This window comes from Lissotriton helveticus, chromosome 7 (genome assembly GCF_964261635.1).
Source record: "Lissotriton helveticus chromosome 7, aLisHel1.1, whole genome shotgun sequence".
Taxonomy (NCBI): domain Eukaryota; kingdom Metazoa; phylum Chordata; class Amphibia; order Caudata; family Salamandridae; genus Lissotriton; species Lissotriton helveticus.
The window spans coordinates 1,805,719,766-1,805,734,102 of NC_136068.1; the positions used below are offsets into that span (position 1 = coordinate 1,805,719,766).

At 47.1% G+C, this 14,337-nt stretch overlaps 1 protein-coding gene across 1 annotated transcript in view; it reads left to right on the top strand.

Annotated features, from left to right (window-relative positions):
* The first annotated feature begins 508 nt into the window (after positions 1 to 508).
* The window catches only part of LOC144770787 (phospholipase A2 inhibitor and Ly6/PLAUR domain-containing protein-like), a 104,101-nt gene continuing 90,272 nt past the window's right edge, over positions 509 to 14,337 (top strand). The window contains exon 1 of the mRNA XM_078655540.1: positions 509 to 656. Within this exon, the coding sequence (XP_078511666.1) occupies positions 530 to 656 (127 nt within the window). The 5' untranslated portion in view covers positions 509 to 529. The remainder of the gene's footprint in view (positions 657 to 14,337) is intronic.

The window sequence follows — 14,337 nt, forward strand, 5'->3', positions numbered from 1 at the left end:
GGAAGTAATGTGATGTGGGATCAGGCAGTGGGAAGTTCAGCCTTAAATCCAGCCCTGTCTGACACTACTGTGATCTGGACTCAGTCAGTGAAACATTGTAAAGGTCAAAGGAATTGAATGGCAATTCTAACTCATGTGACTGTATTTGCATCTGAAACAGACACGACCACAAATCTCAACAAGGCAAACACCAGCTTTTTATCCATCCCTGAACCCCTTGCATGTGAACAACATTGTTCCACTCGATGGCCTTTTAGGACCTCTTAAACTTGTTTGCCTCTCAGCTGGAGGGCCGGTGATTACCAAACACTTTCTGATTGTAGGTGTTACAGCATAGCCTTGCAGCCGGCTACCACAAATTGCTCTGATGAAGAAAAGACGCTGACAAATCTAGTTACATCCATAGCGAAACATGTTATTTCACAACCTCGAAATACAAGGAAGTGAAAGCCACAGTTAGCCTGCTAGAAACAGAACACTGGACACAAGCCCCACCCCTGGTACATCTCACGCTATATACTCCCCCCCCATGGGCCCTTGCCACACTCTAAGCACCAGAAGACGGGAGCCCAGAGACACTCAGCTCCACCTGTTGTTCCGTAAGATGGGGGTCATTCTAGCTGTCACCTGTATCCTGTCTGCGCTGCTGGCTGAAGGTGAGTGTCTCTCCGCATCTATACCCTGCATCCTCCATGTTCTACAGGTGGAACATGGGAGTTTCCCTCTCTATACCCTGTATCCTCTCTCCTCTACAGTCTGAAAATAACTCTATCTCTCTCTAACAAGTATCCTCTCTGCTCTACAGGCTGAACATGAATGTCTCTCCATCTCTCTCTTTACCCTGTATCCTCTCTGCTCCTCTCAGCTCTACAGGCTGAAGAGAACTCTCTCTATAACTTGTATCCTCTCTGCTCTTCCGGCTGAAGGTGAGGTTTCTTCTCTCTTTCATGTGGACTCCTCTCCTCTTCATGGAGAACATGAGTCTTTCTCTCTATAATCTGCATCTGCTCTGCTGGACGATGGTGCCGTGCCCTCTCCCTCACTTGTATCCTCTCTCCTGGTTGAAGATGGGGTGCCCTCTTCCTCTCTGTCTATCCTATATCCTCTCAATCCTGCTGGCCAAAGGTGAGGCTTACTCTATACCGTGAACCCCCTCTGCTCTACAGTCTGGAGATGAGTCTCTCTCGCTCAATCTATATATACACACATTTATACATATAACCTGTATCCACTCTGCTCTCCTTCATGCAATTGGAAGTGCCTTTTTAGGTCTCGCCTAGGCAGCGGTTGCGCTGTCTCGTTGAGACATGTAGTATACACTATAGAGTGGAAGCTTCGTGAAACCTCCATACACCCACCATTTTCATTGGCTTGTGTCTTAAATGCTGCCTTCCAATTGGTTGTAGGCTTGTTAATCCCTCCATATGATTTACATGTCTTAATTTGTGTCCTTCCACGGATATTGGCCCCTTTACTACACAGACTCCTTTCTTCCTGTGCCTCCACCCCTTCCTCTTGAAGCCTTCCTGAACCCCCTATTGCATTGCCAATGCTTGTTTTATTTTTCTCTCCCTAAGATCTCTGTTTATTTATTATTAAGTTAATACAGCCCAGCCTAGGCTCGAACCCTGTTCTCCAGCTTCAAAGCCACCCTCCCTTCCATACTCTAACAAACTGTTTGTTTGTTTCAGATGCTACATTTGACCATGTTATTTTTAAGCTCCGCCGGGTGTGTTGTATTTTTTTAATTTTTCTCTCCCCACCCCCTCCGAGATCCCTGTTTATTTGTTTATAATTAGGAGATACAGCCCAAGCGGGGACTCGAACCCTTGTCTCCAGCTCCAAAGTCGGCAGCTTTACATGCTAAGCCACCTCCTTGCTTCAAGACAAGCCCCCTTAAACAGGTTTATGTTTGTTTTCCTCACCGAGTCACCCCATCACCATGCACCCACCCTTAACCTCTTCCTCCCTCTCACTAGCCTTTCCTTGAGCTCCCCCATCAGTGAATAGGACGCAGTGCACAGGCGTCTCACGCCTAAGTGTGTGCGGGGCTCCCAGTGCACCGAGGAGAGCTCCGCACACCGGACAAAGGAAGCCAGAGCTTCCCTGATTGCTCTGACGCCAGAGAGTTCAGGGGAGTAAGGGCCAGCATGAATGCCACTTCCCTAACTGTGGAAGGAGTGCTTCAAATGTACATCGACCCCAGCAGAGGCAACCCCACATGGCCGCACCACCCGAATCCCAATAACTTCAGACCGCACAAGTTTCTGTTTTATGGAAGAATTGAGGCCGCAGTTTATTAGGCATTTCCAACTTACAAGCGATCCTTTACGCACCATTATTTTTGTCTGGCGAGCCTGTGTCCTTACCCCATAAACTCTGCACTCTGCCCTACATCCAGTGCAGCTATCTTCGCCAAGGTGACCTATCACAAGTGGACACACCCTTTCCTTTCACTCCGGACAAGCTTATGCTTCCAGCCCGACCGGGTAACCTTTTACCTCTGGTTGCCACGCACTACTTGGGTAAGCGTCTGCTTTAATCCAACTGGACGGCCCTTTTGCTTCCGGTGTCCACTCACTCCTGGGTAACCATCGGGTTCCCACCCAGCCGGGTGACCTTTCACTTCCGGTGTCCACACATTTTCTTCCGGGTAAGCTTTTGGTCCCATCCCGCCCGGTTCCTCTTCACTTCCGGTGTGTACCCTCTTTGTTACCTGGGCAAGCCGATGTGCTTCCCGCCCGTCAAACCTGATTTCCTGTTCCCCCACCCATCTCTGCGAGGTGACCCGGTAACCGATATCCCAACTTCCTCCATGCCACAGGCTCTGCCCTCTGTTGCATAATTAATTGTTTACTTCCGGTTCACCTAAACCCAGGGGTGCTTGGGGAGCTTGCCAGTGACCCCCTGGGTCCTGACTACCCCGTTTTCAGTCTGTGCCCGCTTTGCAACCTGCTTTTGTATTCCTCTTGGATCGCTTTGTACATACCGCCTGCTGTTCCTTGCTCCGCCCAAAGGACCTCTTGCAAGTCCACTATGCCTCTGCGACTAATCTAACCACCTTGTCCAGCCCCCCCCCCTCAAACCTTGTTCCTCCGCGGGTGGGTGGGCGGGTCTTCTCCTGACACAATTCCCCGGAGAAAGAGGGCCCACCTTTAAATACCCCTACCCCCTGCCACATTCCTAACCCTAGATTTACAGCTGAGCTGGCCCAGCCCCCGTTCTCTGGTGGGCCCGCTCTTTCTCCTTCCTTATCTCCAGCCAATCCTCTATTGGTGCCCGTGCTCCGCTTCCCAGGGGAGGCCTCCACTGGGACCCCTGGTCCAGCCACTGTCCCCCTCCCCCTGGGGAGTTGGGGGCTGAACCAAGGGGCACAGCAGAGGCACCCCCCACATGGTCGCACCGCCCGAATCCCAATAACTTCAGACCACACAAGTTTCTGTTTTATGGTAGAATTGAGGCCGCAGTTTATTCGGCATTTCCAACTTACAAGCGATCCTTTACACACCATTATTTTTGTCTGGCGAGCCTGTGTCCTTACCCCATCAACTCTGCACTGTGCCCTACATCCAGTGCAGCTATATTCGCCAAGGTGACCTATCACCGTCCTTAACCCCCATTTGCTCTGCACTGTGCCCTACATCCAGTTCAGCTAGCTTCACCAAGGTGACCTATCATCGTCCTTAACCCCAATTTGCTCTGCACTGTGCCCTACATTCAGTTCAGCTATCTTTGCCCAGGTAACTCATCACCTGTGGACGCACCCTTTCCTTTCACTCCGGAAAAGCTTCTGCTTTCAGCCCAACCGGGTAACCTTTTACCTCCGGTTGCCACGCACTACTTGGGTAAGGGTCTGCTTTAACCCAACCGGACGGCCCTTTTGCTTCTGGTGTCCACGCACTCCCGGATAACCATCGGGTTCCCCCCCAGCAGCGTGACCTTTCACTTCCGGTGTCCACGAATTTCCTTCCGGGTAAGCGTTTGTTCCCACCCCCGCCCGGTTCCTCTTCACTTCCGGTGTGTACCCTCTTTGTTACCTGGGCAAGCCGATGTGCTTCCCGCCCATCAAACCTGATTTCCTGTTCCCCCACCCCTCTCTGCGCGGTGACCCGGTAATTAGTATCCCAACTTCCTCCATGCCACAGGCTCTGCCCTCTGTTGCATAATTAATTGTTTACGTCCGGTTCACCTGAACCCAGGGGGGCTCGGGGAGCTTGCCAGTGACCCCCTGGGTCCTGACTGCCCCGTTTTCGGTCTGTGCCCGCTTCGCAACCTGCTTTTGTATTCCTCTTGGATCGCTTTGTAAATACCGCCATGCCTCGTTGGGAGCTATCGCTGCCAGAGAGGGCCCCCATGCCATTACTGCGGCCCCATTGTTGCAAACTACCAACAGCCCCTTGCATTCAATGCTGCTAGCATATTCCGTAGCAGGACATCTGTCCCAGTGTCCGATAAGTACACCCCATCTGCTTTGTAACAGTGCGGCTGCCGCAAGTTAATCAGGGTGTGCCTGATGCTACCTAAACCTACCCCTTTTAAAAATTTGGCCATGAGGCTATTTAGCCTCTTCCTTGAAAACTCCATGCCGTTTTGGGAGTGCGCACCAGCCCATACCCTTCTAGGAATTAATTCGGACCATACAACTTCCATGGTGTCCGTGCTCCTGGCTAAATTAGTGAGATCCCTCTTTAACATGTGAAATAGTTTCCCCGCCCCATCACTGGAAGGTCATTTCCACCTAGATGAATTACTAAAACACTCTGGTCCTTTGCACAGGTGCGGAAGTCTTCAATGACGCTCCACAGTTCTCTCCAGTGCAACCCTGGCTTTCCAAACCATCGCACCCTTGTCCGTTGAAACGGGAACGTTGCATCCCACCCAATGTTGTGGGCTCTGTTAGCGGCCATTGACACGTAAGAGTGCCCGATGACCCACACTGTTTTGTATTCTGTGGAGTAGAACAGAACCACAGAAATGTTGGGTATCAGTCTTCGATCAGCCTTTTATTATACGTGTAAATTGCTGTACATAAGTTTAGTCAAGACCCCTACAACTGAATAGCCGCAATCCCTGTCTTCTTCCATCCTCTACCCGTCAGATGTTGGGCGGATGTACACCCTAAACCTGTCTGTTTGCCATCTTCCTATTTGTTTTATTGCATTTGCCGACATGCCCTCCTGGAAGGCTGTGGTGGCTGCCCCAATGCGGAACAAATGTGTAGTGTAATGACACTCTTGGAGCCCAGCTATTTGGACCGTTGCTGCTAACACCCTTTTAAACTGATACAATGTTACCGGGGACCCATCTTTGTGGGTGAGAAGGTAGTTGTCACCATTAACACCTTTCTTTTCCTGGATGTACCCTGCCAAGAGCGTAACTGGGCAATACGAACTGTACCCTTCCATCCTATTCAGTGTAATGAACTGTCCCCTTCCCACTTGATCTGTCTTAGAGTGCCGCACCCTTAGGGATACCTGCTGTGTGCCTAGTGATATGTCCTTCACCAACAAGGCCCTGCTGCTTTTATCCCCTTTCGCCCTGGCTACTAGTTCGCTAATGCGAAATGCCCCGAAGAAGGCCAGGGAAAATGTTACTCTAAACAGTGTACATTCAAACTCCGAGTAGCACACCTAAGGGAGGTGGTCCATTAGAATATTTAGTGTTTTAAAATCAATTGGGGACCTGTGATCCTGCTTTTTACCTTCCTCTTTTGCCCACCCTTTTAAGGCTGCCCTAAGAACAAAACCTTTAGTAGGATCGTCAAAACCCTTCAGCTTTGAATGGTATGCTATTGCTGCTAGGTGCTCTCCAACCCATGACCTAGATTTGCCGGCTCCCCTGGCCCACACCACAAACTGTTTGACCCGCATCCCCAGTTGCTGAACATTGTTTGTAAGCTCGGAATCATCCGCTCTAAAGTTCTGAAAAGTGTCCACAAAACGTCGATACCGGTGCCTTGTCCCCACCGCTAGCGCCTCCTCAGTCATATTCTGTAGTAGACCTTCTAATGCATCAGTCTCCAATATTCCTCTTTGAAGGGCGGCATTTCCTGCTGCGCCTCTGGCCATTCTGCCCAGAATCTTTCCCACTGCAAGCGAGAAAGAGCATCAGCTGCCTTGTTCTGAACCCCTGGCACATGTTTGGCTGTTATCTGGATATTATACTGGAGACACCTGCTCACCAATGCCTTAATAAGCCTAATACTATGGGACACGCCGCCGTCTGATTATTTATTGCATGGACGGCTGCCATGCTGTCGGACCGGATGACCAAACTCTTGTTAGCCAAGGTGTCCGACCATATTGACAATGCCACCAGAATAGGAAAGAGTTCTATCGCTGTGATATTGTTGATGAGGCTACCTCGTCGCCAGGCAGGTGGCCACCCTTTGGCACACCACGCAGAACCCAATATTGCACCAAAACTCCCTTGCCTGGAGGCATCTGTGTACAGTTGCGACCTCTCATCAGCTGTCCATAGTGACAGCCATATTCTAACCCCATTGAACCCTTGGAGAAAAGACAACCACATCTGCAAGTCTTGCTTCAGACCCTTCTTCAACCTGATGTTTCTGAGTCATGCCTGCGGTAGCCACTGCCAACCTTCTAGAAAAAACTCTCCCCACCTGAATGACCCTGGATGCAAAATTGAGATTGCCCATTAACTCCTGGATGTCTTATGAAGTTGCCAGTACCTGCTGCAAAGTCCTGTACTTTCTCCACTGGGAGGCGTGACTCCCCTTCCTCTGAGTCCAACTCTATCCCCAAAAAAGTTAACTTAGTTGTGGGGCCTTCTGTTTTTTCTGCTGCCAATGGAACTCCCAAGCCCTGCGACACGACCATGAAGGCCTCCAATGCCTGGCCACACTCGGGGGAGTTAGCCTCGCCTACAAACAGGAAGTCATGCAGATAATGAAGCTTGTCGCCCACTGGCTGGACCTTGTTCGTTGCCCACTCCAAAAAGAAACTAAATGCCTCAAAATAAGCGCAGGAAACGGAACAACCCATGGGCATACACATTTCATAGTACCGCTTATCCCCAAACTGGAACCCTAGCAAATGAAAGCTGTTGGGATGCACTGGTTACAGCCTGAAAGCTGATTCTATATCCGCTTTTGCCATGAGGGCTCCTGTCCCCGCCTGCCTGACTAACTCAATGGCTTCATCAAATGTTGCATAGGAGACTGTGCAAATATCCTGGCTTAGCCAGTCATTCACTGAGTTGCCTCTGGGATAAGAGAGGTGGTGGATCATTCGGTATTTGCCTGCTTCCTTTTTTGGAACAATACCTAGCGAGAAATAATAAAGTTGCTTAAAGGGGTGTTATTATTATTATTATTATTATGTGTTCTTATATAGCGCTCGATTACCCGTAGGCATCTCGGCGCTTGCCTTGGGAACCCGTCCTGGCTTTTTCCCTGTGAGATACCCGTACTGGGCATCCCCAAGGTGAAAGCCAGGCATCCCGCCGCGGGGGGGGCGTAGTGGAGATTAAGCAGGCTGATGCCCAGAGCTGCAGAGTGTGAACCCGTGATTCGAGTAGGCACCGAAACGAGAATTATCGAGTCCGTGGATATTTGGGCTCAAGACCCTGCCGCGTCGGGAATTGAACCGTGGTCCCGGGTCTGACCTCTGCTTCAGGGTCTACCTCCTCTAACCAGTGAGCCACACTTCTCCACGTTATCAAATGGGCCTGCTATCCTTCCTAGCTGCAACTCCTTTTGTATCTTCTCTGCCACTATTTCCGGGAGTTCCTTCACTGAGCGATGGTTCCTAGATGACCTGCCTGCTAAAGGACGACAGTAAGGTATTTTAAACCCTTCCTTGAAACCCCATAATAGTAGTTCCCTCTCCTCTTCCTTCGGGTAATCATTCAAAAGTGTTGCTAGCAATTCAAAGTGTATTGGGGATGGGCCTTTTGTTATCAGCCCAGTCTATGGCTGACCCATGAACGTGGCGCCAGGTGCAATTCTAACGAGGGCTGCGCATGCCAAAGCGGGATGGTCCCCGCTACATTGGGAGCACCCACGCCGAAATCTGCATTGCACCCCCCAGGTGCAATTGCCTGCATTGAACAGGCGACAGGTATTGTCCCTCTGTTTACGCTGCAGCAGCTGCTTGTACCCGTCCACCACCTTTGGTGCTCAAAATGCCTGCTGCTGCTCCTGGAGCCGCTCTGGTGCCTCCCCATGATCTGCCCTTGGCCTAGCACTGACCCTGGGGAACTTTGTGTTGTAACCATGTCGCCCTGACCTTGTTCCCCTTGCTGCCCTGCTGTTAACTGCCCCACGCCTGCTGGGAACCCCACCGCCGTCGAGGGCTGCTGACCCCTGCCCCCGTTGAATTCACCATTTGTTAGCCCATTGTTGCCCTGTGGTAGCTGCCCCCCAGGCTGTATGGTGCCAATTGGAAAACCCGTGCCTGCCTGCTGGTTAGGCCCCGCCTGTGTGACCTGTGATCCTACCGACCCCAATTGCTGTTGCAGCGTTTGTCCTCCACCTGTCTGCGTCCACGTATGTTGCTGCCCCTCGCCACCCAGGGGGGACTGCTGACAGGGCCCCATTCCAGCACCTGGATACTGGAACCCCTCCATTGTTCCATTCCCCGCATAGGTGATCCTGTGTTGAACCCGCACCTGTCCCACTTGATGCTGTGGGAAGCTTGTCACTATTTGTTGACCCAATCCGTATTGACCATTTGCCAAGGAATGTGCCTCTGTGTTGTTTGCCTGCCAACCCTGCCCTGATGCTGGTGCTGTCCACTGCTGTGACCCACCCCCCACCCCCCACACCTACCCCATAACCTGCTTTGGACCCCATCTGTTCCATCCATTACTTTGCCTCTATTCGATCCCACGACATCGAGGGTGACTCTTCCATGCGTTGGCCGGAAATTCAGATCGTATTGCAACCACCCCATGCCTCCATGGCGCCTGAACCTGTTCAGGATAGCTTGGTTGTATCTACTCAATGCTGGACCTTGCTCCAGGAACTTCTCTAACATTATGGCATGCTAATAATGCAAAAGCGTCCAACCAGTTATTAATATTCTCCTCGGGCCTCATCTTCTTCCTATCCTTGCTTTCTCTGCTGGGCCCAGCTACCCGTAATGTGCTCTTAAGATGCACGTATGTACGACGTACCTTTGCGATTTGTGTAATTGCTTTTAAAAGTAATAATTGCTTATTGAAAGTTTAAAAAAAGTATTTTCATGTTTGTCCTATATACTGTCTTCCCTTAATATGTACATTAAATACATAAATATATGTTTTTGAACAATTAGAAACTTTTGCGCCGTATGCTTACGGGGCGCCGTATATGACGTCACACAGAAGCGTTGGTGCGATGCGCAAGGTCAAAGTGTATCTGTAACGAGTGCATGGCTATGCGCAGAGGACAATTTGCTGTACAAAGTGCGGTGTGATCACTGTACGCGTACGGTGCGATTATCCCCAAAAATATGAAAAAGGAATTATAGAGATTCTAATTCTAAAAAATTGAGAAAAAAAATTGGGATTTAGTTTTGTTATTATTTTACATTAAGAATATGAAATATAATTTAAAAAATAAAATTAATATAAATATTTTTCATAAAAATGTAAGAAATTAGTATAAAAAGAAAGAAATTTAATAATTTATACATATAAAAATTATCATTTACTAAACCTTTGAAATTCACTGAAAAAACAATAGGTTTCAGCCACATTATAGTTAGGAATTAGCATTTAAAAAACCTTGCAAATTCACTGAAAAAAATATAGGTTTCACACATGTTATAGTTAGTTGGAAATTTCACTCATACAAAACCATTGAAATTCCCCCGTTATAGTTAGTTCAGCTAACTATAACTCGCGCGCCCGCAATGCACTGTTGATGACGTCACATATTACATCACTCATGACATGGTCAGTGACATCACTCATGACATCACTGATGACATCTCAAATGACAGCTAACTGTAACATGTGTGAACCTATGTTTTTTTCAGTGAATATATATATATAGATATATATATATATACCTATATCCACAAAAAATCACCCTGAAGCAAGGATGCCCATCGGAGTTGAGTGCTTAAATAAAGCCTTTATTCAAAAACCGGCATTTCAGCTCCAAAGATGCAAAATCCTGACAAATTTCAGAGCCCGGAGGCTCCTTCATCAGAGGATGTCACTGTTCAAGCTGACATGCTCGCTGGGGCGCCATGGACTGCATGCATTTGTACTGCCCGCGTGGGCCTCTCAGGTGAGTCATCATTAAAGCATGCTGGAACCCGTAGTTCAATACCTGCGAAAATGTTCTCCGTGTTAGTTCAGTTTGAATTCAATGTTCTTTTCTTTTAAACTGATAAAATACCCAAGTGGGCTGGTAATGAAATCGCCAGTTTCTTCTTGCATGCTCAGCTGCGCCTGAAGGTCAGAAACTTTGAACCTCTTTGGCCCCATATTTTACTTCATGGTGGGGCATCCTTCTCGGCCAGGCTGTCGAGTATAAATCCACAAAAATTCGCCCTGAAGCAAGGATGCCCATTGCAGTTGAGTGCTTAAACAAAGCCTTTAATAAAAAAACAGCATTTCAGCTCAAAAGATGCAAAATCCTGATGCGTTTCAGAGCCCAAAGGCTCCTTCATCAGAGGATGGCGCTGTTCAAACTGACATGCTCGCTGGGGCGCCATTGACTGCATGCATTTGTACTGCCCACGTAGGCCTCTCAGGTGAGTCATCATTAAAGCATGCTGGATCCCGTAGTTCAATACCTGCGAAAGTGTTTTCCATGTGAGTTCAGTTTGAATTCAGTGTCCTTTCTTTTAAACTGATAAAATACCCAAGTGGGCTGGAAATTAAATCGCCGCACACATAGAAAGAGAAAATAGCCTCTTGTGATTCTTTTTGTGCAAGAAGTTGTCTCACATAGGAAAGTGCAGCAGCAAGGCCTGCGGCGCTGCCCTACATTAATAAACCCATAAATGAGGCCCTACATGTCTAGATCTCCTCGAGAAAAACAAAACCCTTAGACCTGCAACACCTTTACAAAGAGGCTTATTGACGCCCTAAGTGTCAAATATTATCATTGCACAATCTTTTATGTTTACAGAAGGTTAATATGCCATAGCAATGTGTATAAATATTTAGGTTTGAATGGTAAATTATGCATCAAGTCAACACTGACTAAATATGTTAATATGTCTTTATTTGAATACAGCTAAAGTACATGTAGTAAATAATTTATTGAAAACATAGAATTTGTGACCTTAAAAATTAAATTAAGGAATGCATTATGAGAGGGCCAGAAGTTGCTTCAGAGGCACAGGCGTTCCAGTGCATCTATCCTTGGAATTTGGCACAATCCCAAATTTACTGACATCAGTAAAACTAGGGTTGAACCAAAATGGCACTTCATCCTCACCATGGTGTAATGAGAATTGTTTCTTCCTCGTTCTGTGGGTGCTGCATTCTGCATCACGCATAGGAAGAGGTAACTGCCTTTTAGGACTGTGGTTGTGCAGGAAGGCCTTTGTGCACAAAAACAATCTTGCCTATAACACAGGTATCCTTGCACCATGGTGCAAGAGTGGCTGCGTTGGTGCTAGGCAGCGTCATGTGTGGTAATGTGGGTAGAAACCGGAAAAGTGTTGTATCGTAGTAGATATAGTCCTGTACAGCTCTCCGACTTACGCAACGAAGCACTGCAACTTTGCTTGCTGCCCTATGTTGCATGAACTTTTAGTAAACATGCCTAGTAATGTGCCATCAAGCTCTCTGTGTTCCTGCTAATGGCTACAGTACCCAGGAGCTCTCTCCAGCTAGGCCAGGCTTGTCCCTTCAACCCTGTTCAAATGGGGGTGCCTGCTTTTGAGTTCACTACATCTAGTGTTGTTGGTAGTTTCATAATCTTTAGAGTGTGCAATTTACTGACATCTTCAATCGGTCCAGCCTCTCCTTGTAAAATTGTTTCTGTTCCTAGAAAGGGCAATTACAAATCTAGTATTGTGTATTACAGACTAGTGGTGCAGTGGGTTTCCAATGAACCTGAGTGCAGGCAAGTACCACTGTACAAGTTCACGTGAGATACAATTTCTGGGCATTGCCTGCTCTCTGAGCTCCAACTTTGGTTTTGAAGTCTTGCTTTACTTTATTATCTGTGTCATGGTAGGCGATGTACTTGATTAGATGTAACTGTAGGTCATTATCACTGACCTCACTGTAGTGGCATGCAACTGATCAGGAGGGAGTGTGGGTATCTGTGATAAGATATGAAGGCATCGAGCACATCCATGATGGAAAGCCTTAGTGGACATCCTAAAGTGGTGCATGACGTGGCCTTAGGCCTCCTGGGCTCTCTTGATGCACTGCTGGGATCCATCAACAGCTGCGTTTTCAACTTGCAGTGACTTTTGATCTGCATACATGTGGTACAACCACACACTGAAACGCCCGCAGCAGTAGAAACAGTCCACGCCCAGCACGGTTGCATACGGATACAGGAAGTGGCTCAGGATGTGACGTCCTTGACGGATTTAGAAACCAGAAACTGCTGAGGGGTGACTAACTGGCAATGCTTCATTCCAATATACATTTCTCTTTAGGGGATTGGCTAGCACCCAGAAAATAGGACTAGGAAGGCCCAGATGCTGCTATTCCCCTTGCTCTTCGAAGTAAACATCCCTGTGATTATGAATTGATGCCACCTAGGGTGCAACCATCAGGACCTGGGGGAGCAACATGTGTTCCCACAAACACAGAAAATGAGCTGAACTTCAAAGTGAGTGAGGCATACAATTATACTTTGAGGTACAAATATCCTATAATCTGTCCCAATTTCACCAAAGCTTATTGGAAGACTAGACAACAGTGTGTTCAGAGCCTGCTACATAAACAAGCAATGCAAAGCCAATAGCTCTGGCCTTTACAAATCTGCCTTTTTTAATTGACTAAGAGAAAAAGTAAAACACGTAAAAATACAGCTGTTTAAAAAAGAAAGAAAAACATAACCATTGCAAGGGTAATAACACATACAATATTGAAACAAAAGCAAAACTTTCATCAAGGTATTTGGTTGCTGGCTGCCAAATTTACTCACCCACTAGTCACGTGTCAGGGTCGGTTACTTGGGGCTAAATGGTGCGGCGAATAAGGGTTGAATTGGAACAATTACAAGTAATTTTGCAGCTTTTTATTCTTAAAGCTCCCTCTTCATTCCTTTTCCCTCACTGGGTGATGTTGTCCATGGTGGGAAGCTCTTACTGTGATACATTTTCTAGTACTTTGAGTCAGTGGCTCACAAAAGCTTTTTTCTGATCCATATGTTGATTGCAGTCAAAGTACCCTGATGTTAATAAACTATCCATAAATCTTTTGTATAGTGCAGACTCTCCTATAATTCTGGCAATTTGCTCAAGCCTGGGTTACTTTTTTTATGACATGGGTTGGTCACTCTAGTGGTATAGATCTAATAATATCGTTAAGGTCAAATAAGCTCTGACCAATTTTATTACAAGCTTTCACATGGGGTTCAGATTGTGTGAGGAATGCATCTAACATCACACAAGCCTTCCCAGTTTTTATCATAATGCCGCCCGGGAAGAAGAAGCGCGCAGCAGAGGCGAAGTCACAGGTGAGGGCATATCCGGGGCAAAAGACACGTGTTACAGATTGTCAGATTCACTAATTCGCTCTATCCCTTCCTCTAACTCTCTGCACGACACACAAATCCATGTGGCATACAGTCACTTCACACAACACATTATAACAACTCATAATAACATGCCACACAATTCAACTACACACACTTCCGCTCCACATTGTTCCACTATATGCCATATAAATACAAACCAATAAAATAAAATACACATATTTCAACTCTCCTCTATGCTAAACAATTCCACTTCACATAATAGCACTCTGCTACGTAATTCCACTCCACTCCAAACCATATAATTACACTCCACACAACACAATTCAACTCTAGATAATTAAGCTACAAATAATTACACTCTAAGCTACATTTCACACCACATAGTTTCCCTCGACAGAGATCCACTATACTCTAATTACATTCCACAAAATAAATTCAGCTTTACAAAGTGCCACATAATTACCCACCATATAATACTACTCCACACCATGCCACATAACACCACACAACTGTAAACCACACAATTATTCACCACTCAATATACATACACTCCACATAATGCCACTCATCGCCACATAAATATACACCACATAATTACAATCTACTCAATACAAAATAAATGCACCCCGCATAAATGCACCATATGCCAAATACCAGAAATCCACAGTAATACACTCCACACCATAACACATAATTCCAATAAT